The sequence below is a fragment of the Indicator indicator genome, chromosome 23 (genome assembly GCF_027791375.1).
Source record: "Indicator indicator isolate 239-I01 chromosome 23, UM_Iind_1.1, whole genome shotgun sequence".
In the NCBI taxonomy this organism is placed as follows: domain Eukaryota; kingdom Metazoa; phylum Chordata; class Aves; order Piciformes; family Indicatoridae; genus Indicator; species Indicator indicator.
In genome coordinates this window covers 13,169,631-13,193,157 of record NC_072032.1, presented here as the reverse complement: position 1 = coordinate 13,193,157, position 23,527 = coordinate 13,169,631, and the positions used below count along the sequence as shown (strand labels likewise).

General features: G+C 47.3%; 1 protein-coding gene across 1 annotated transcript in view; it reads right to left on the bottom strand.

The window, feature by feature from the left end:
- The window catches only part of SFXN5 (sideroflexin 5), an 84,337-nt gene that overhangs the window by 55,483 nt on the left and 5,327 nt on the right, over positions 1-23,527 (bottom strand). The window contains 2 exon segments of the mRNA XM_054391439.1: positions 8,036-8,113; positions 17,782-17,850. Of these exon segments, the coding sequence (XP_054247414.1) occupies positions 8,036-8,113; positions 17,782-17,850 (147 nt within the window).

Here is a 23,527-nt window from a genome sequence, read left to right as displayed (position 1 = left end):
ACACAGAACATACAGGGAGCTGTTCATAAAATGAGGCATTTTGGGAACAGGGAAAAGGAGATTGAGCTTTTATTAAGATCAGTTGTCAGAACCAGCTGTGCCAGGGGCAAGCCAGCAAGGAGGTGGGAACACATGGGCAGGAGGAGAGGAGGCAGAGACATGGCACTGCTGACTTCCATCAGCTCACGCTGCCATGGCATCACGCTTTCCCTGGCAATATTCTGGGCACAGAACAAATTTGCACACCAGTTCACATAGAAAGGGGAATGATCTGATGTGAAAGGCAATGAGGGATTTAATAGGCACCCATCTCTATTGTGGGTGCACTTTGGAGGATGGAGTCATCTCCACAAGATGCACAGCTACGAGGGCTGCATCTCATTCATCAGACAAGTTCTTAAACCTCTTCTTGGCATTAGCAAAAAAAAAAAAAAAAAAAAGAAAAGAGAAAAAAAGAAGAAGCAGCATCACTCACTCCTGACAACCTTCATTCAGCACACACCAAGCACCCTCAGACACTTCTGCTATTTGGTGGCTCTTTACCTCTCTCTGCTGGCAGGACCACAGGGAGATGCTGGGGTGCATGCCTGAGATCAGGACAGAAGGGATAGAGGGGAGGTAGAAGAGGTCTAGGAACCTTCATCACCATATTTCTTTGCCTGTATTCTACTTCTTGTTTAGATATTAAGTTTTTTAGGGCAGGGTGGTATGAAATCTACAAATGGGGAACATCAGGGCTCTGACCCTAACTTGTTCACCAGCCTAATATGGCTCCAAATATTGAACAGCCTTAGGCTGCTGCTGTTCAATATTTGGAGCCATATTAGGCTAATGAACAGTGATATTAAGCAGCAATATTAAGATGAGGGCTTAGCAGCTAATTTCTACCCCAATTTTGAAGCAGACAACAGAAAGGACACATTTTGTTGGGCCTGCCAGTAAAGTAGTTCCAGCATGTAATGACTGCAGGGAATTCTAGCTAAGAAAAATCAAAATATAAAGCGTTTAGGGATAAAAACTGAAGAAGTAGAGCAGCCTGAAGTCCATAATGAAATCTCCCCAGCATTCATACCTTCAAAGGCAGGTGATGGTCTACATCTATGAGTTGTCTACATCTTGATGTTAAAAGGGGCTTTCCAGCTACGCACATTTCTGCAGCCCTGAGCAGAAAAAAAAGAATCAGCCAGCAAAAGGCAGCTGTGTTGTAAACTGAGAGTGCTTTCCAGGAAACTAGACCAGGGAGCTAGATTCTATGGCCCTGCTCTGGCAGGGGGTTTGGACTAAATGATCCCTGGAGGTCCCCTAACATCCTGTGATCCTATGATTTCAATTTCTCCATAGCTGATAGCCACTGAGTGCTGCTTCTCTTTAGCTTTTACCACTGCTGACATGCCAGCTTCAATCTGTTCCTCCAATCTGTGCTGGTCTGTTGGGCAGGTTGGGAAAGGGACTCACACACACAAGAGGACACAGATGCAATGCTACGAATTAGTGAAAGGAGACAAAAAAAAAAAAAAAAAAAAAAAGAGGACAAAAGCCACATCGTTATGCCCTGCAGTTGGTGAAATCTTTTGGTTTGAGGCTCCAACCTCAGCCCCAGTGCTCCTGAGCTAGAGGAAATGTCCTCTTGTAACCAAGCTGCCTCTTTATCCTTGTTTATCAGGCTGATATTTTTACAGCCCCTGTTGTTACAGCAGAAACCATTCCCTCAAAAGAAACCTTTTTACTCCAGTGGAGATTCCCTCCAGGAGGCAGTTTGGGGAATTGCCTGCCCTGTTTAGAACTGTATATGTTACAGTCTATACCTTCTGCTGCAAATTGGCTCCCAATGCACTTGTCTGTGTCATTTTCACCTACCCACTCGCAGCTCCCACCAGCCACCGGAGCACCATGCGCAGGGCTGGATTCTGCCAACCCCGGGAGCCACCGGTGGAAGCCGTCATGAAAACTGCCTTGAGCAGCAGGACCTTTAGCACATCTCCTCCTTGTCTACAAGGAACACAAGCTAAAAATGTTCCTGAGGTATAATGAGAGACCACTTAAATGAGCAGCAAGGAACGGATGGTCAAGAGGAGGAATTGTCATAGAAAGGCAACAAGACATTAGTGGCCACGGAGCAGGAAAAGACAGGACAGAAGTGACAACTGAACCAGTTTCTCCCATCAACATAAACCCTACACATTTCCTCTTTTTTACTTCTTCTTCTCAGGATCTTACCACTTTCAAGCTTCTTCTGGGATGGGGAGATGAAAGGGGATACACACCACCAGATCATAAGCAGAGAATCAGAGGATCATAGAATGGCTTGAGTTGGAAGTGACTTTTAAAGATCTTCCAATCCAACATCCTTGCAGTCAGCAGGGACAGCTCAGAGTCCTGTCCAGCCTGATCTGGAATGGTTTCAGGAATGGGCTATCTATTAACTCTCCAGGCATCCTGGGCCAGGGTCCCCCAGTCCTCAGCGTAAACAACCTCTTCCTTCTGCCTACTCTAAATCTCCCTCTTTTAGTTTCAAGCCATCACCCCCTATCCTGTCACAACAGGCCCTGCTAAAAAGTCTGCCCCCAGCTTTCTGATCACCCTTTAAGTACTGAAAGGCCACCAGAAGGTCTCCCTGGAGCTGCCTTTTCTCCAGGCTGAACAACCCCAAGTCTCTCAGCCTGGCCTGGCAGCAGAGGTGTTCCAACCCTTGGATCATTTTGTGGGCTCGCTCTGGACCTGCTCCAACAGGTCCATGTCTCTGCTGTGCTGGCAGTGACTTGCCAGCACTCGAACAGACTTACCCTCTGCAGAAGGAGCCAAATGAAGGACACAGATGGATGTATTCACCAAGCACAACCAAGCACTAGGAAGTTCACTGAACTCAGAAGTTCTCACAGCAAAAATTTGTACTTGTAAACCATTACAAGAAACATCTCTTCCTTCAAATACTTCTGGAACAGACAACTTCAGTCACCCAACACAGAGACATGCAACCACCCAAAATCCTCCAGCAGGAACCCAAACCTCCCCAAAAGCCTTCCTGGTGCTTGTTCTCCAAGCACCTTCTCCAGTCCTGTTAAACTACCTAACCCAAATGACCAAGAGAACAGAGATCCACTCCAAAATGCTGCACTGCCAAGAGTATCTTTATATTTAGGGAAAAATGATGAAATCCTAAGAACCTGTCAGAGAAGAGGCTAAATTACAGTCTGGGGTATTTCCACTACACAGAATGGTTGGGGTTGGTGAGGTTTTAATAAGTGGAATGTGGAAAAAAAACCCAACTTCACAGCTAACAAAAAATAAGCCTGGCTCTTACATATGCAAATAAAAATAGATTTAGATTGCGCATGAGGAAAAGTTTGCTCCTCCAAAGTGTTGTCAAGCCCTGAAGCAGGCTGCCCAGGGCAGTGGTGGAGTCCCCATCAATCTTTCAAGGGATGGTGACTCCACAGCTGCCCTGAGCAGCCTGTTTCAGGGCTTGTCAACCCTTTTGGGGAACAAATGGTTCCTCATGCCCAATCCAAATGTGTAGATGTGGTGCTCAGAGACATTGTTTAGTAGTGGACTTGGTAAAGTTGGGTTAATGATTCGACTTAATGATCTTTAATGGTCTTTTTTCAACCAAAACAATTCCATGACTCTATGAAAATGTTGGGTAAATAAAGCTAAGCTGAAGAAGTGGAGACTGCAGGATCTAACATGCAGCACTGAAGAAATACTTCTCAAGCAGCCAGGTGTGCTCTGGTTTGCTGACTGCATAAATGGATACACCTAAGATAAAAATCATTGCTTTTAAACATCTTTCTGATGGAGGAACTAAAAAGCTGAATGTCCCTCAATCAAAAGCTATCAGCAGCCTTGCAGCTATTGGCAGCTCCAAGATCAATTCCTCATAATTTGCTAATGACGCCCAATAAACAGGTTTTCACCTCCTTCAGTTAGTGGCCATTTTCCCAGGCAGGGAAGTCACTCCAGTTCAAGAGCAAGTACAAGAGCTACTGGATGAGTGTCAAGTGACCTGGAAGTGGAATAGATGTAGGTGTTGGCAGCGTTGGTGCTCAGTGACAGGACAAGGGGCAATGGGCACAAACTGGGATCCAGAAGGTTCCAGCTGAACATGAGGAGAAAATTCTTTGCTGTGAGAGTGCTGGAGGCCTGGAGCAGGCTGCCCAGGAGAGGTTGTGCAGTCTCCTTCTGTGAAGGGACTCAAAACCCACCTGGACATTGTGATCTTGGGCAATCTGCTGCAGGTAATCCTGCTTTAGCAGGGGGTTTGGACTGGCGATCTCCAGAGGTCCTTTCCAACCCCCACCATGCTGGGATTCTGTAATTCTGTCTCTTCAGAGGGTTTTTTATCCTTTAGATATTCCATAATCATTCCATTGCAGCTCATTTTGAAAAACCTGCTCCAAAAATGCGGAAGAGAAAGCCTCCCTCTACAAGAACCCTGTCAAGAAGAGAAGTGTGGAGGAGATACTTGACGTTACATAGCTTTAGGCTTTTAAGTTTTCCATTTTTCATGTGGTGAAACCATTTCAGCAGGCAATATAGAGTGTGCTGAGCTGCTGTTATGCTTTCAAGCTCCTGCCTGCCATCCTTCATGAGAACCATGAATTTCTGAATGAGGGGGGGAAAAAAGCCCAGGGATTCGAACACTGTCAAACACGCCGCACCACGAAAGTGGATCAGGCAGGAGATTAGTGAAACGACTCTGTCAAAACAACCTGTCTTCTGGATCTCAAAGTTGATATTTGGGGGAGGGGGTTGGGTTCTTCAAAAGCTAATGCACTCAAATTCTGCCCAAAGTGCTATTTTTAAAGGCTTCCAAGGTGCTAATGACTTTAGTTCTGATTATGGAGCTTTGCAGCCCGTTCAGGCATGGCTTCACACACACACGTGCCATCCCCACCCCATGCCTGTAGAGCCCATTGCAGTTCTGAGCCTCTGCATCTCTAAGGGGCTCTAGCAATCAAACCTCCATTATCTCTTAAACAGGATAAAGTGGAGTGGGTAATTACTAGGGGTAATGGATATAAGCTACAGCACAGGAGGTTCCACCTCAGCCCGAGGGGGAACTTCTTCACTGTGAAGGTCTCCTTCTCTGGGTCTCTGACTTCTCTTGTGAAGTCTCCTTCTCTGGAGACTTTCAAGACTCATCTGGATGTGTTCCTGTGCAATCTGTGCTAGATACTATGGTCCTGCTCTGGAAGGGAGGTTGGACTAGATGACATTCAGAGGTCCCTTCCAACCCCTACCATCCTGTGATCCTGTGAGTGCTTCTCTCAGGAGAAGCTCCACCTAACCTTTTAGATGTGGAACAAATCAACCTGTCTCAGATACAGCTGCATCAGCAGGCCAGATGAGCCAAGTCACTACTCCAGCACACACTCCTTTCCCACCATGAACCATGTTCACAGGCAACGAGGGGCGAAGGAAAATCAGCCCCAAATCAAATCACCTCCCATCTGCTGGTCTGTTGCCAGCTCATGGCAACTTCCTCAGTGCATCAGAGGTGTGTGTGACACACTCAGTTACCAGCTACGTAAAACATCAGATGGCTCAGTCTTTAATTCCAACATCAACCCATGCACACAAGCTCCAAAGTGGGCACCTCTCCAGAGCTGCATTGAGTCCCTTTCCCAAATTAGCACCAGAACAACTGCAAATTGTTATTGCCTGGAAGCCAGAGGCCATCCTGCAGATAGTGGTGCACAGAAAGGCCATACTGATGGTCCAACCTAGCTTGAGGAAAGCAAAACTGTATTCTCCAGGTGCCTTTGGTTCAGCAGAAGAAAATTTGGGGTGATATCTACGCAAGTGAGAAGCTTCCCCTCCCCCAAGGCAATCAAGCAGCACGTCGTATGTTCTGCAAAGGCAGCAGTAATTAATGAGACACTTACAGCTGGATAGATCTGGCACATTTGTGTGGAATTCAGCACTGGCAAGCTTGCCAGCTACCCAGAGCTCCCCACATGCTCCCCTCCACCTTCAGAGGTAGAAAATAACCAATGCTCTGAGTACAGAAACTAAGAGCATCCTCCAGCCATTGCAGAGACAGAAACCACAGCCCTGTTTCAATCAGATTTACAGCCAGACCTTCCTCTCCAGCTCAGAGAAGGAAAGGGCAGTGCATGGCTAATCATCATGTGAAGTGCCCAGTGCCTAATGTCTCCACAGCTTCAGCATTCAGTGAATCCCCATGGCCATAATGATCACAGACTTGTTTGGATTGGAAGAGACGCTTCAACATCACCTAGTCCAATACCCCTGCAGGCAGCAGGGACATCGGCAACTAGATCAGGCTGCTCAGAGCCCCAAACAACCTGCCCTAGAATGGTTCCAGGGATGGGGTATCTCCCACCCCAGCACTCTCAGCCTCTCCTCCTCACAGAGATGCTCCAGGCCCCTCAGCAGCTTTGTAGCCTCTGCTGGACTCTCTCCAGTAGTTCCCTGTCTATCTTAAATTGAGAGGCCCGAACTAGATCCAGTACTCCAGATGTGACCTCACTAGGACAGAGCAGAGGGGGAGGAGAACCTCCCTTGACCTGCTGGCCACACTCTTCTAAATACACCTCAGGAGACCTCAAGGGCACATAGCTGACTCATGGTTATTGCACACTGAGAACCCTCCAACTTGCATCACCAGGTTCACCTTCTGCAAGTGTCTTCATGGCTGAGGGCAACAAGAAAGGCTCTGCTTCAGTTTGCTCCCTCAGTGCCACTCTGAATGAACCCTGGGTACATCCCAGGTTTGGCACTAGGCAAATCCCAAATGTAGGTCAAAAGTCTGTGTGGTTTGTCACAGTGACTGACTTGTATTTCATCTGCCTGCAGGCAGATGGGAACTGAGTCATCTGTGGCTGCATCATTCTCTACTCTTCTCCCTTCCTCAACCTCAGTTTCTTTTTTTTTTCCCCTGCAATCAGATTGGGGTTGAAAGCTTGCAGTGACATCAAAGGACCAGGAGAGCAATGCCTCCTACCACACATCACACAGGGAGAGCTGCTTTCCCCTTTGTATTTACTGAAGCCATGCCTCTCTCCCAGCAAAGCACCCACCACTTTCTAAAGTGAATGTGAATTTTAGTTTTCTCTGTTTACCTGCTACAGCTGTGGCACAGGTTAGAGGCTCTCTGTGAATTCCACTCCCTTCCCAAAGGGAAGAGAAAGGGAATAAGGGAGAGAGACTGACGGGGTGGGAAAGAAACTAAACAGCTGGGATGGAAATGAGAACAATCCAATGAAATAGAGACAAAGATGGCAATGATGTCACTATTGTCATCACTGATGCTGGGGGCAGGCACTGGGGAAGTCCCTGACAGGAAATGGATTCAGGAGCTGGATTCAGGAACATACAGATTGGGACTGCAGGCAGAAAAGACAGAGTCCTCCTCAGACAACAGCCACTGAAGAAGAGGCTTGACCCTGGTGATGCCTCAGGTTTCTCCTGAAGATGACATCCATGGGCTGCAATCCCTTGTTGGTCAGTTGAGGGTCACCTGTCCTGTCCAATCCTCCCTGCAGGTGCCACCTCTGACTTCCTGCACCCCAAGGTGGCACACAAGCTGTGGCAGTGCCCTTGCTGTGCCCAGGAGCAAGTCTCAGCCAGAGCCTTTCTGCAGCCCAGCCCTTGGCAGGAGCTCTCCCCAGCAGCTTCTCACTGCTAGGAGCAGCCCCTGGCTGTGCAACCCTGCCCTGAACTGCAGAAAGTGCCTCAGTGAGCAGAGCCTGAGCTGGGAAGTCAAATCTATGAGTAGAATTAGCTCTGTCCTAGCTCGAACCACATAAAGTTGTGTTTTATTTTCCTTCAAAACAGCTGCCAGGTCAAACTCTATCTTTAAAAAGGACTAGAGGCAAAGCCCTACGGAATGCCCTGTAGCTGGGATGCAGAGTGCAGCTTTGTTTTGACTTCAGGCTCTTTTCTTCTGGGTAGCTCAAATCAGGACTATTTGTCTTTCATGAGAAGAAATTATCACAGATGAACAGGAAAAAAAGTAATAAAAGAGGTTATTTGACCTACAGGGCATGAGAGAAGAGCTTTTTCCTCTTACCTCCTTGTTGGTGACTCCTGGGGGCAAAGTCCCATGCTTGTAATCCTCCAGCAGCTGCACAGCTTCCTTCAGGCGACTCTGCAAACAAAACAGCAGCCTGGTCTGCAACACTGGTCTGACCTGGTGAAGGGGTGGGAAGGGACCTCAAGGAATCATCCAGCCCACCCTGCAATGCTTGTCCTGCCCTGGAGTGAAGGGGTTGGAAGGGACCTCAAGGAATCATCCAGCCCACTCTGCAACACTGGTCCTGCCCTGGAGTGAAGGGGTTGGAAGGCACCTCAAGGAATCGTCCAGCCCAATACCCTTGCCAAAGCAGGGTGACCTGGGGCAGGTCACACAGGAATCCCTCCATGCAGGGTTTGAAAGTCTCCAGAGGAGACTCCACAACCTCTCTGGGCAGGCTGCTCCACTGCTCCATCACCCTCATAGCAAAGAAGTGTCTCCTCATGTGGAGGTGGCACCTCCTGTGTTCTAGCTTGTACCTGTTCTTCCTTGTCCTGCTTCTGGGCACCACTAAAAAGAGGCTGGCAGCTTCATCTTGACATCCACCCCTCAGGTATTTACAGATGTTGGTAAGATCCCTTCTCTGCTTTCTCTGCTCCCACGGTCCCATCCTGTCAGAATCCTCCATTTACTCCCAGAACAGTTAGTCATCTATACAAGTATTCCACAAAGCTCTGGAGCTGAGGCAAAGTTTAGATGAAATAGAACACTTTCAAGAACTAAATAGAAAAAAATTCAAGGGAAAAAAAAAAAAAATCTCTTTCTTGTGTTTCTCTCTATGCACTGCGATAGCTCAAGTGGGTAAATATTTATTGTCTACATAACACAGATATTTATTCAAATAAACCAAATAGAATCATACATTGGTCCAGGCTAGAAGGGACCTCCAAAGGTCAAGTAGTCTGACCTCTCTGCAGTCAGCAGGGACATCCCCAACTAGACCAGGATGGTTTATGTTAGAAATTAGTTCTCAACACTACAGATTGAATTCATTTTTTTACCTTCCTTTCCATTAAAAGTGTATTAGGATCCAATAAGATCTCTACCTTGAGGGTGCTGGAACACTGCAACAGGTTGCTCAGGGAGGTAGCTGAGGCCTCATCCCTGGAGATACTCAAGGTGAGGCTCAACAGGGCTCTGAGCAACCTGATCTAGTTGAGGACACCCCTGCTGACTGCAGGGGGGTTGGACCTAGATGACCTTTGGAGATCCCTTCCAACCCAGACCATTCTATGATTCTAAAGACCTAAAGATGTAACAGGCACTGAATTTTGAAAATCAGTGGATATCCAAATGCAGATGTTTTCAAGAAAGAGAAGATAATGTGACTCAAAATGTGGGTTTAGTTCTACATTTGACAAAAGCAGCTAAATACTGAATTAATGGCTTGCTAGAATGCTAATAAATATTATTCAATAAATTGCAATAAATTGCATATAGGGCAGAAGTAAAGAGGTAGAAAGATCCTTGGATTGACAAAGCTAAAGAAGAAGAAATCAGGCTATAAAGACTGGTTTTCCTGGAATTAAATCTGCTTATCTTGCAGAAAGCACCAGATCAGTGAGTAAAGGCTCCCAAATATTTGAAGCCCAACAAATCACTCATTTTCAAAAGCCTGCTGCAGGTTATTTGCCATCCAGATGAGTAAGGTGGACTTTGTTCTGGCATTTCTGCTCTAGCTCTGTCATTCTGGCAGTACTGCTAACATTGGTGCTGGAGAGCGTTTCCTAAATACAGAATATTCTGTCTCAAATAACACACAGAGTGCTGGTGGCTCATCTACAGCCCTGTGGTTTCAGTGTATTCCTGTTGAGGCTCCTGGCTGTCACTGCAAGCTCTGCTCTCACAACCCCCCTGTGAATCAGGAGAGTGTCCCCAGGCTCATTACCAGCTCGTGTCCATGGGATTGCTTGCAGGGAAACTACTTTGCTCCCTTTCATGCAAACATCAAAGAGTACTTTGTTGTTTCCTTGGAAGCACCAGCAGTTATGCCAACCTGAAAGCAGCAATTAATGAATGACCATTGTCCCTACAACATTCAAAACACAAGACATATGGATTGGTGGAAATTCCTCCACTTTGCAGAGCCAGAGGGTTGGGATCAGACCCACTGGCTGGTTTTGCACCATCTGAGCTCACACCATCAGTGCCAGGTTCTTTCCAGCCCTGGTGGCTTTCAGATTTTGTAAGCTCTTGCACTGAATAGCAGCTACTCAGCAGAAGGGGAGAGTCTGTACAGAGATGTCTAATGGCCCTTAGAAGGTTTAGTTTGGATAGGAGGAAAAATGTCTTCATTGAAATGGTTGTAAAGTCCTGGAACAGACTGCCCAGGGAAATGGTTGAATCTTCATCCCTCAAGGGATTGAAAAGATGTAGTGCTGAGGGAGATGCATTAGCAACAGGCTCGGGAGAGTTAAGTTAACATTTGGGCTTGATGATCTTAAAGGTCTTTTCCAGCCTAAATGATTCTATGATTCTAAGATCACATGAGGACTTTATCCTTTTGAAGCTGGTCTTGATAGCTCCTTGCCCTGTTGGCCCCATGGCTGTTGCCAAATCTCCTCTGAGGAAAAAGCCATCACCTAGCACGAGTACCACCAAAATCTGACTGTCCAGCACTGCAGCCAGCACGACAATCCAGAGGTGACAAGCCAGACAGCTGAATGACTAATGCCTGCAGATCCAGAGCAGACAACCTTTATTGCCTTCAAAACTAGAAAATAAGCCAGGAGTGCCAGCATCACATTCTGGAGAGCCATTTGGGCTCATTATTGGTATGTGGGTTTTGTCCCTGAGATTACCTACACTGTGTGTCTTGCAAATGATCTGCACGGAACAGCATGTAACTCTGAATGAAAAACTGGAAGGAAGAGATGAATGGGGCTGTGTTCTATTTTTTCCCTCCTTCTCTTGAGGAAATCTTTGTAGTTACTATAACAACCCTGGCCAGATCCCATCTTTTTTCGTACGGTAACAAACAGACAACAAAAAAGCCTGATTTTTGCTTTGAAAAAAAACAGAGTCTTGATGAATTTCCTCTTTCAGCTCGATGGGGAGAAGGGAACTTTCTCAGAGTAAAGGCTCTGAGACGGTTCCCGAGGTGGACAAAAGAGGGGCACAGAAAGTGAACAAAAGTGTCAAGCGCAAGGACCACGCTGAGAAGATGCCTTTCATGTGGCTTGGAGGTGTTCAGGTAGTTCTAACAAATGACCCACAGCCTCAAAATTTCCTTAGTGAACAGCCAGCATTGTCTTACAGAATCACAGAACTGTCAGGGTTGGAAGGGACCTCAAGGATCATCCAGTTCCAACCCCCCTGCCATGGGCAGGGACACCTTCCACCAGACCAGGCTGCTCAAGGCATCATCCAACCTGGCCTTGAACACTTCCACAGCCAGTGGAGCAGGCTGCCCAGAGAGGTCGTGAAGTCTCCTTCCTTGGAGACTTTCAAAGCCCACCTGGATACATTCCTGTGCAGACTACCCTAGGTGATCCTGCTTTTGACAGGAGGGTTGGACTCAACGATCTCTGGAGGTCCCTTCCAATTTCTAACATTCTGGGATTATGTGATCCACAACCTCCTTGGGCAACCTGTTCCAATGTCTCACCATCCTCACTGGAAAGAATTTCTTCCTAGTCTCCAGGCTAAATCTCCTCAGGTTGCCCAGAGTCCCATCCAGCCTGGCCTTAAAAACTTTCAGGAATGAGGCTTCCACCACATCTTTGGACAACCCATTCCAGTGTCTCACCACCCGGGTGTCTTCTACAGCTTCTAGAACAGTCAAGCACCTTCTTTGAACCAGAGCCTCCAAAAAAAAGACATCACTTCCCAGAGTGCAACAGCTCCAAATGCCAACCAGTGTCACTCCCTGGCTTTTCACATGATGCAGCACTGTGATGATGGTTGATAAAGTCAACAATGACACTTCATTCCCATTTTAACAGGGAAAAATGGCCTGCCAACAAGGTTGTGCTCCTGTTTCAATATTTATTGTTGCTTGATTTCTCCCCTGCTATCTGTAGGAAGAAGTGTCACTGGAGTCTTTACAGCATCACTTCAAAAAAAAGAAAAAAAAAAAAAAAGCAACCACAGTTTGTAGTCGTATGGATCGTTTCTCTCATCCCCCTTCTCTCACTAGAGCACTTCTAGTGGTGGATGGTGGGGTCTCAGCTCCCACAATAGGGTGCTAGACAGACCATCTGCACCCAAAGGATGTTCTTACAAACCTAAGCCCAGAAGCAGTGCCAGGGATCTACCAAGCTCACACAGAATCATAAGCATGGTTTGGGTTGGAAGGGACCTCTGGAGATCATCCAGTCCAACCCCACTGCTAAAGCAGGGCACCCACAGCAGGTTGCCCAGGAGCACAATGTCCAGGTGGCTTTGGAATGTCTCCAGAGGAGACTCCACAACCTCCCTGGGCAGTGTTCTGCCACTCTTACAGCAAAGAAGTTTCTCCTCATGTTCAGATGGAACTTACTGTGTTCTAGTTTGTGCCCTTCTCCTGTCACTGGGCGCCAATGAAAAGAGTCTGGCTCCATCATCTTGACCTTCACCCTTTAGATATGGATCAGCATTGAGAAGATTCCCTCTCAGTCTTCTGAGATGCCACCAGGAAAGCAGCCCACACAATCCTGAGCTGGCACCTGGAGTCCCTGATGGCCAGCACTCTGGTGGGACAGTGAACAACTGCCTTGGGTCGTATGCATGACTGCACACAGGTACAGGCACCAGATGGCTCCACCCAGCACGTGAGCTCCTGCACTGATTTTTCACCTTGCCCTCCTTGCTCAGGGGCACGCTGCTTCTGGCTGAAAGATCTGTGCCTTGTCTTCTCTTGGATCTCAGCGGATGCCTACACATGGCTTAGAGCTGCCTCCAGAAACCCATATGTGCACATACAGACCGTAATAACAGTCATTATGCCAGTAGCACTACAACACTCCTGCTACAGAATCAACAGAAAAGGAGTCAAGTTTTGCATCTGAGCCTTTGAAGACAAAATCCACTGATGGGCCAGGCCACGTGGGAACAGTTTCCACCTCACTCTGCTCATACAGGGCTCGTATCAGGGTTTCAAGCCCTCATCAGCCCAGCGACGGACACTGTGTGCCTGAGAGTTGCAATCATTCCAGGTTGGGACCAAAGCTGACTTACTGGCAGAAGATGCAAAGCAAGAGTCTTCTGGCCAGCAGCAGCACATATTTGACATGGGATATGGAAATCCAGCTGTGCTCTGCCATCACAACTCAACAGCTCCTGATTCTGTCTCTCTGCACAACGGATGCTGCATACGGCAGACTTGACTCCAGCTGGCCCTATTGTATTGGATCCACAGTGACAGACAACAGGAGCCAGAAACTTTTTGTTCAAGTAGAGCCAGCAGATGTGACACTGAATAAACACAGACAGTCAATCTGCTGAGTAAGAAGGTATCGTTCATATAAATAACATACATCTAATCCTGCTTCCATCTTAAACCCAAATATGGGAATGCAAGATGCTTGGCGCTCTGCTGATTTCTGCTCTGAACAATGAGATGAAGCAAAGGCAGAGAGCACAACACAGCCCCTTCAGAGCTCACTGTCATTCTGGTTTCACTTTTGCTTTCCCCATGAGGAGCTTCCCACTGAGTGTTAACAGTCTGTCCTGCCTAATGTCAGAAGGGATAAGCTAGCCTTATCAAATTACCTCCTGGGCCCTACTGCTTCTCCTGATGGACCTTAATTACAGAGCAATTAAAAGTATTATTCCAATCATTTTAACCTCACACACTTCAAAAGTAGCCATTACACCCACTGAGGGGTTTCTCCTGGCCTCAGCAACAGGACTTGCTGGCCCTAACCTCTGCAGTCACAGGTTGCCAGCTTACTGGAAAAGTTTGCAAGTTCACAGCTGCCAAAAAATTATTTCCTTCGAAAGGCAGTAATGGCAGGAATTAGCACAGAATGAAAGCTCCACTATAGAGGTTACAGCAAATAGACATGAGGTTGGTGCCTTAGAATCATAGAATCACAGACTTATTTTGGTTGGAAGAGACCTTTAAGATCATTGAGTCCAACCATCAACCCAGCATTGCCAGGTCACCACTAAACCATGGCCCTCAGCACCACATCTACACAGCTTTGAAACCTCCAGGGACGTGGACTCCACCACTGCCCAGGGCAGCCTGGTCTAGGCCTTGATAATCCTTTAATGGATAAAATTTCTCCTACTCTACCCTAATTTCTCCTACTTCTCCCTCCCCTGGTGCAACCTGGGGCCATTTCCTCTTGTCCTATCACTTGTCCCTTAAGAGAACAAACTGGTTTCATGTGACTCCAACCTTCTTTCAGGGAGTTGTAGAGAGCCAGGAGGTCTCTCCTCAGCCTCCTTTTCTCCAAGCTGAACAACCCCAAGCCCCTCAGTTGCTCTTACCAAGATTTGTGCTCTAGACCCTTCACCAGCTTCATTGCCCTTCTTTGGACAGAATATACACAGACAAACTCCACAACTACAGAGCACAGCTGCAACATTTCTTTCCCTAAAAGGGTTGTCAAGGCCTGGACCAGGCACTCCAGGGCAGTGGGGGAGTTCTCATTCTTGGGAGAGATTGAAAAGCTGGGTAACTGTGGTGCTGAGGGACACGGTTTAGTGGTGAGCTGGCAGTGCTGGGTTAATGGCTCGACTTGTTTTCAGAGGAGTTTTCCAACCTAAACAATTCTGTTTAGCCACAAACCCCAATATAATCCAGTGCTGGGCATGTATCCCCTGAGGAGTAATGCTTAAGGACCTCTACAGGACAGGAAAGCTTTTAATTGTGTTGAGAACTTGCTTTATTGAACAATAAATGAGGAAGAGAGGACTGTCATTGAGACTAATTACACTTGGTATCACTGTGCTTGGCTTCCCCTCTTCAGAGGGAAGAAGCCTTCCTCAAAGCACAGCCACCAGTAGAATGCAATGATGTAACACACAGCAATTTAAAAAAAGGATGCAGAAAAACCCCAATATTATTACATCTCCCTACATTTTCCAGGGGATTAACCTCCATTCTCATTAGAGATTCATTTATCCATTTATTTTATTGTGTGAGGTTGTTTTTTTGTTTTTGGTTTTTTTTTTTCATTTGCTAGTGAGCTTCTCCAAGACAAACAGAGATTTATTTGTTCCCTGAGAACCCTGGGCCATCTGTCAAGGGGAAGGAGCTCTCCATCAACGGCTGCTTCCTCAACAAACCCTTTCTAGATTTTAATTTGCCACCTAAATTACCAAAGGAAGCCAAACAGCTTTCAGTACTACATACACACACACAGAGGACTTCAAAGCACACGGTCAGGTATGCTGAGCACAGCAAGTTGGACAGCTTACAATGGCTTGTAGTGATAGGATGAGAGGGAATGGGTTGAAGCTTGAGGAGAGGAGATTGAGACTGGAGATTAGGAAGAAATTCTTTCCAGTAAGGGTGGGATGACACTGGAACAGGTTGTGCAGGGAGGCTGTGGATGTCCCCTCCCTGGAGGTGTTCAAGGCCAGGTTGGATGAGGCCTTGAGCAGCCTGGGCTAGTGGGAGGTGTCCCTGTCTGTGGCAGTGTGGCTAGAACTGGATGATCTTTAAGGTCCCATCCAGCCTAAACCATTCCATGATTCTGTGAATCCACAACCTATTTTGTAACTTCAAAAAAGTAGAACCACCAACTCAACCAAGTTCACTCATGTCTTCCCTTTTGGATATACACAAGGAGGAGGTTTGAGAAATCTGTTTGTTGGGTTTTTTCCTGTATTAATGCCATTGTAAAACTCAGTTTGGTCCAGCTTAAAAATACACTGGACTACAGACACAGACACTAGAGGTTTAAATGGAGATCTGAGGAAGGTGAGGATTCTTCTTGAAACATGGAAACATTCCCAAAGGAAAAGAAGTTCTAATTAGACAGAACTGGATGATCTCCATCCAACAGAATTTTCCTCCAAAAAGAGGAAAAGAAAACAAGCTGAGGCATGACAAAATCCATCAAAAAGATGAGCAGAATCATCTGCTTCTGTCCTATCAGAAGACCCAGGACCTGTGTTCATCCCCAAACATCTCTGTCACATCCTGTCCCAGCCATCATGCCTCAGAGCAGCAGGCTGGAAAGCACAGGCTGATGGAAACCTACCAACTCCCAACTCTGCAAAGCTTCCTACTGTAAAGTGGCCTTCTCTCTGCAGTTCTCTTGGGCACACACACAAAAGACAGTCAACATGAGTGACACAATGCATTTTAGTCTCAAGTTTTTGAAAAAGCTGATTTAGGAGAAAGAGCTTATTGCAAGTCTCATCACTGTGTGTAAGGGGCTGCCCTCGGTGCAGTGCTAGCCACGACCAGCAGTTCAGCTCCCTCTGGTTTGACAATTGCCTGAACATTTATTTTCACAGAGTCACAGACTGGTTTGAGTTGGAAGGGAACTTAGAGATCATCTAGTTCCAACCCTAACACCATGGCCTGGGACACCTTCCACTAGATCAGGATGCTCCAAGCTATCCTTGAACACTTCTAGGGATGAGGCATCCACCACCTCTCTGGGCAACCTGGGCCAGTGTTTCACCACCCTCACAGTAAAAAATGTCTTCCTTATATCTAACCTGAATCTCCTCTCTTTCAGTTTAAAACCATCACCTCTCATCCTATCACTACACTCTCTGCTAAAGAGCCCCTCTCCATCTTTCCAGTAACCCCCTTTAAGTACTGGAAGGCCACAATAAGATCTCCCCCAAGCCTTCTCTTCTCCAGACTGATGAATCCTAACTCTCTGAGTCTTTTCTCATATGGGAGTGGGAGGATTTTCATCTTACACTACTCCACCTCAAAAAAAGATTAAAAAAAGGAAACAGAAAAAAAGAAGAAAGGAAGAAACAGCTGCTCTTTACCTGTCACTGAAAGCAAAATCCCAAGATTTGGGGTCAACAGGTAGAACTTAAGAGCACCACAAGAAATCTTTCTTCTAAATGACTCCCCACAACTATCGATAGGCTGGATATTAGGAGGAAGTTCTTCACAGAGAGAGACTGCCCATTGGAATGGGCTGCCCAGGGAGGTGGTGGAGTCACCATCCCTGGAGATGTTCAAGAGAAGCCTGGATGAGGCACTTAGTGCCATGGTCTAGTTGATTGGATAGGGCTGGGTGATAGGTTGGACTGGATGATCTTGGAGGTCTCTTCCAACCTGGCTGCTTCTATGATTCTATGATTGATATTTTATGAAAGCAGAGAAATACAGTAAAGCTGGACAATGCTAGATGAAACATAAATGGACCAGAAACCCCCAAACCTGGCACAAACAAGGTAGTAACTAAGGCAAAACCACAACACTTTGCTCAGCAAAGGTCCTTCTTGAGTGCAGCCACTGAGAAACCACACCTCAAACCCACCCAGCTCACTGCCTCCATCTCATCTCTCATCCACTCACCTGCATTCGGATCCTTGGAGGAATTTTCCATCTGAGAAGACAACAGCACCAACAAGTTTGCCTGAGGGCAGTTCAGGGTCTCACCAGTGACTAGGGGGAGATGGAAGACTGGCAGGTGTGGATTCACCAGTGTCTAATGAAAGGAAGTTTCTGCTACGGCTTTAACAGAGCTGAAGTTGGGCAATCGATCAACTGTGAGACACAAATCCACTGGAAACCTGGCTTCATTACTTCTGCTTTTCACAGGAGAAATTGCTTCTAATCTAAACCTGTCTAATAAACAGGACTTTCAGAAAACAAGGCACAGATACATTACCTCAGTAACAAAGAGAGTCCGGGGATCGATGATGTCCAAGAAGTGCCTGAATCTGCCATAAAATGAAGTCTGGAAGACAAGAGGGGAAAAAACAAAACCATCTTCAGTTAGAAATTGCCTTCCTCCTGCTGCAGAGAAAGGTTTTATTTCCTCTGCAGAACTAAGCAGCAACTAAAGCCTGCTCCAGGGCTCCAGCAACTGCATAGCAAAGATGTATTTTTCCTCCTGTTCAGATGGAGCCTCCTGGGTTACCCTTTGTGCCTGTTGCCCTTTCTCCTGTCACTGGGCACCAGTGTCTGGCTCCATCCACCCTGGCCTTTAGCTCTTGCTGAGCATTGAGCAGATCCTCTTTGGGACTGCTCTTTTCCAGGCTCAACAGCCCCAGGGCTCTCAGCCTTTCCCACTCACAGAGCTGCTCCAGGCCCCTCAGCATCTTTGTAGCCTCTGCTGGACTCTTTCCAGTAGTTCCTTGCCTCTCTTGAAGTGGGGAGTATAGAACTGGACCCAAGACTCCAGGCTTACTAGAGTAGGGGGGAAAGGGAACTTCCCTCGACCTGCTGGTTACAGTCTTAATGCACCCCAGGACCCCATTGACCTTCTCGGCCACAAGAGCACATTGCTGGCTGATGAAGTTGTCCACCAGCACTCCCAGGTCCTTGTCCACAGAGCTGCTTTCCAGCAGGCCAACCCCAATCCAGAGAAGAGAGTCTGAAAGAAGGGCAGGATATGTGTGAAACAGGCTGGAAAGATCATGGACATCTCCAAGCGAAGGGAGAGCAGTTTTGACTTGGAAACAAAAATTGAATTTAGGCAAGGCCAAAGCAGCAGTCCATGAAATATTGATCTGCTGAGAGCACTCAGGACAAATCTACATCACCACTCCAACGTCAGTCTGGATTCTCTCATCTGGACTCAGATGTAGGACAAGTACCAGCGCTGCCTTACTGCAGCCTAAACTCTCATCTTGAGACTGGCACAAGCAAATGCACACAGTCCAGGGGCTGCTCTCTCCCATAGCTTCACCCCAAAGGAGACCAGGTCACAGATCTCCACCTGCTCCTGAACACTGTGCATGCAAATCTCTGTTTGCATTCCTTGTGCAGAAGCAGGCTCTAAATAGAGGAGTGGGAAATGGGTAAAGCAGCCAGAGTGGCACTAATCATAGCCTGGCACTGGTTCTCCTCTGCTGAATCCACTGGGCACAGAGACACACCAGGAGCACTGCTGCTTATGCAGGCAGCAATCCCTCTCTAATGGCAGCTCCCAGCGTGGCAGCACTCTGCTCTCAGCCATGTAACCAAACTCTCTGCTGTTATTCCTCCACGTTCTGCACTAAAAAAAGCCAAACCCACAACTAAACAAAATAGCTTCACAGAACTCCAGAAAAAAGGGGGGAAAAAAAAAGCTCCGGTGGTTTTTAATTAGCATTGATTTAATTAACACTAATTCTGGTACTTTCTAGCTTCTGTGAGCTTGACATTTTGCTGCCTGCCTTTTCTTTGCAGGATAAAGCTCCCTGCAGATGCCACTGCTCTCCACACCAGCACTGCCCGGCGCTTGCCAGAGGTGCAGGGAGTGAGGTGAGTAATGCATGACTCACCTTCCTCAGCACTCCCACCTGCCATCACCATCCTCCTTCTCCCACTGCCCATCCTCCTGCACTGGCTCAATGCTGAACAGCAAGGAGAGAACTCAGAGCAGCTGTGAGTGCAGAAGTTAACCAAGGGGGTGGATTTTAAACCTAAGTGGTCTCGCTGCCTTCAGCGCTGCAGCTGCAACACGAGATGGAAGCCAGCCCTCAAGAACACCTCTGACCATCAAGGATGCACTAAGAGACCACGTGAGGAGACTCAAGCCTCAGTTCACCCTTCCTCCGCTGAGGAAGGCAACAAGACCCAACTCAGCAGCTGTGGTTTCCACTTCTCTTTTTGCATTACCATGACCTCTCCAAAATGCAATTACTTGAACATGCATTCCCTTGCTCCCCTTGTGAGCCACCTGGAAGTAAAAAACTCCCACTATGGGAATTCTGGTGCTCAGAAGACGGCTATTGTCACCCTGAGGATCATTCTCCATCTCACAAACTGAAGACAAAACCTGCCTGTTCTCCCTCCCAGATCCCAAGAAGCAGGATGAGCTGCAGTCCCACAACAGTGAGTTACCCTTCAACTCTCTACACTCAGCAGTGTGCTCATCACCCTCACAGGACAGCACAAGAGAAGACAAACCATTAACCAACTTCTTCTTGCTCTGCTGCCTCTAATCCAAATTCCTTCAAACGAGGCATTGAACCTCATTCACTCCCACACCCAAGATTTTAAAGAGAGCAGCTTTGTTAATCAGGCAGCTGGAAAACCCCCAACATTCTAACTGGTCAAAAAGCACTTTTCCCAGCACACTTCTCACCCTCATGACAGCAAACTGGGCTCACCTGCAGTCAAAAACTCAGAGGGAAAGAAGCAAATAAAGCTCAGCCTTGGACAGGGGAAAACAGAATGAAATTGAGATGAGTGGGATGGGTGCTAGTCCCCAGTCCTACATCTACAACATCTCCAAGTCAGTTCCTGGTGCCACACCTTGCTTCATGAAGAACAGAAAAATAAAAAACATCCCAAAGAAGTAGAGGAGAAAGAGCTTGAACAAGTTGGGTTTGTTTTTTCTAAACTTTGATGAAGGAGAACCTCATTTTGCCACAACAAAAGCTCTGTAACCTGAGAACCACATAAAAGAGAACCAAAGAGCAAAGCCAAGAGCAAAGTTGCCTTCTTGAGGCTGCATCTACACATCAGCACTGCACATTCCACCTCACAGCTGAGCAAAACCCATCTGCTGTCCTAGCTGCCATCCAGACATGGGACTTTGTGTTCTTCCTTTTTAGATGACTATGGAAAGCTACTTCACTGCTAGGCCTTGTTGGTTGCCTTTCCATCATCCAGGTTAGTTCCTGCTTCCCAGGTTTAGTCTCCTGACTAGAAGCCAACAGAATGTTTTTAACTAACTATTGGTATTTGTTTTCACAGAGCTACATGCAAAACAAGCAGGAAAAACAAGAAAACAAAACAAACCCTCCACCAAATCCTGACCATTCACATCCTGAACCAGATCCAACTGTTGCACCTCAACTGCAACTCCAGATGCCTTCCTCTGGACCTGAGTCCCAGAGGAGATCTTCCCAAGGCTGATCAATGTCTAAAGGGTGGGGGGCAAGAGGATTTGGCCAGACTCTTGTCAGTGGTGCCCACTGACGAGGCACAAAGTGGAACCTTCTGGGTTCCATCTGAAGATGAGGACAAAATTCTTTGCTGTGAGGCTGCTGGAGCACTGGAAGAGGTCATCTTGAAGGGGATGAGAGGATCAAGCCCCAGGGCAGTGATGCAGCCAGAACTGTTCATTGCCCCAGCACAACCCTGCAGCACACAGCCAAACCCAGATTTCAGTGAGAATTCAAGATGGTTCCTTTATGCCAGGATCCCTTCCAGCTCTTGTCATCATAGTCATGCAAAGGATGGAGCTTGCAAGATGCCCTTTAGCTCCCAAATATCCATCCGTGGTCTTTTTCACCATTTTATTCCTGTAACATCTGTTGTAGTAAACAATTATCTGGGAGAAAACGGAATAACACAAATTCCCTGTGATTAATCACAGCTATTTTGGGACCTCTCAGCAGCCTGCAAGCAAGATGAAGTTCTGCAAAGCAGCTAGGAATATTAATTCCCTTACATGGCACAGCAGCTGAGAGTGAGCTCAGGAGCACTTTACAGCTCCAGCTCATTGAGGTGGCTGTGCTGGGGCCACGCAAGATCCAGGTGACTCCACGATAAAGACCTAGAAGGAAACTACTTGCAGGCTTAAGAAGAGCAGTGAGACACAAACACTCATTAGCAAGCACCTGTTCATCACTGAGAGAGTCAGAATGCCTTGTGGGCAGCAGGTCAAGGGAGGAGATTCTGCCCCTGTGCTCAGTTCTGCTGCCACCCCACCTGCAGTTCTGGGACCAGCTCTGGAGTCCTCAGCACAGACAGGGACCTGTTGGAGAGGGGCCAGAGGAGGCCATGGCAATGCTGGGAGGGCTGGAAGCCCTCTGCTGTGAGGCCAGGCTGAGGGAGTTGGGGTTGTTCAGCCTGAAGAGGAGAAGGCTCCAGGGGGACCTTCTGGTGGCCTTTCAGTACTTAAAGGGACTGATGAGAAAGCTGGGGACAGACTTTTTAGCAGGGCCTGTTGTGGCAGGACAGGGGGTGATGGTTGGAAACTAAAAGAGGGAGATTCAGACTAGAGAGAAGGAAGAGATGCTTTACAGTGAGGATGGTAACACCCAGGTTATCCAAGGAGGTGGTAGATGCCCCATCCCCAGAACCTTTCCAGGTCAGGGTGAACACTACTCTGAGCAACCTGCTCTAGTTGCAGAAGTTTCTGCTGACTGCAGGGGGGTTGGAACTGGATGACCTTTACAGGTCCCTTCCAACCCAAACCAGTCTCTGATTCTATAATTCCTACAACATGTGTGCCGGGCAGCCCAGGGAAGAACAGGAGATATGCACAACTTCATCAATTTAATTACAGTGTGTTTTGAAAAAGGATTTAATTAAGCCAGACCAAAAAAAAAAAAAAAAAAAAAAAAAAAGGATGCAGACTTGGGGTTTGGTTTTTTGAGCTAAAAAAAAAAGAAGGCTTACGTCAGCTTTAAATTAATTAGGAAGACATTTAAGTTAAACCAAACAAAATTAAGAACATTGAAGCCACTGAGCATCAAGACTCTGGCAAGGTAGAGGCAGAGAGCAGAGCTGTGCTAACTGCACATGCACTTGTGGTCTAGCCCAGTACAGGTTTAGGTCAAAGCTAAGGATTCTCAGTGCTTTGATGCTGTCAGTCTCACTTGGTAATATTAAAGGGCCAGAAGTCTGTATGGGAAGAGCTCCTGCACCTCAGTAACTTCAGCTACCTGCCATGACAGGTCTGGTCATGAACACGAATGCAGCATGGAAACCTTTCATGGGTGTCACATGGAATTGTAGGGGTTTGCTTCTTGGAGCACTGCCCAGTTCAAGAGACAAGAATCTCTGGAATAGAGTCCAGCAGAGGCTGCAGAGATGCTGAGGAGCCTGGAGCATCTCTGTGAGGAGGACAGGCTGAGAGCCCTGGGGCTGTTGAGCCTGGAGAACAGCAGCCCCAGAGGGGATCTGATCAATGCTGATCAATAGATAAAGGGTGGGGAGGCAAGAGGATGAGGCCAGACTCTTGTCAGTGGTGCCCAGTGGTAGGCCAAGGGACACCAGGTACAAACTGAAACCCAGAAGGTTCCATCTCAACTTTTATAAGGAAAAACTTTTTCCCTATGAGGGTGACAGAACACTGCCTAGAGAGGTTGTGGAGTCTCCTCTGGAGAGACTCCAAACCTGCCTGGACATTGCAGTCCCGGGCAACCTGCTCTGGGTGACCCTGCTCTAGCAGGAGGGTTGGACTGGATGGTCTCCAGAGGTCCCTGCCCACCCCCACCATGCTGTGCTTTTATGATTCCATGGAACTCCCTGTTCAAAACCCAGTCCTGGCTGATCAAGATATAAAAAGCCAACGGATGGCTTTTCTTGGCAGGTTCTGGGAAGTGAACAGACAAACATGAAACCCAAAGGTGTCTGCATATCCTTTTCCTTCTCTGAAATCCATCTTTAAGCATGTGTTTGCAGGACCCTACAAACTGCACATGTTAAACAGGGTCAGCCCATCTTCGGGGCTGAGAAAGCAACGTTTG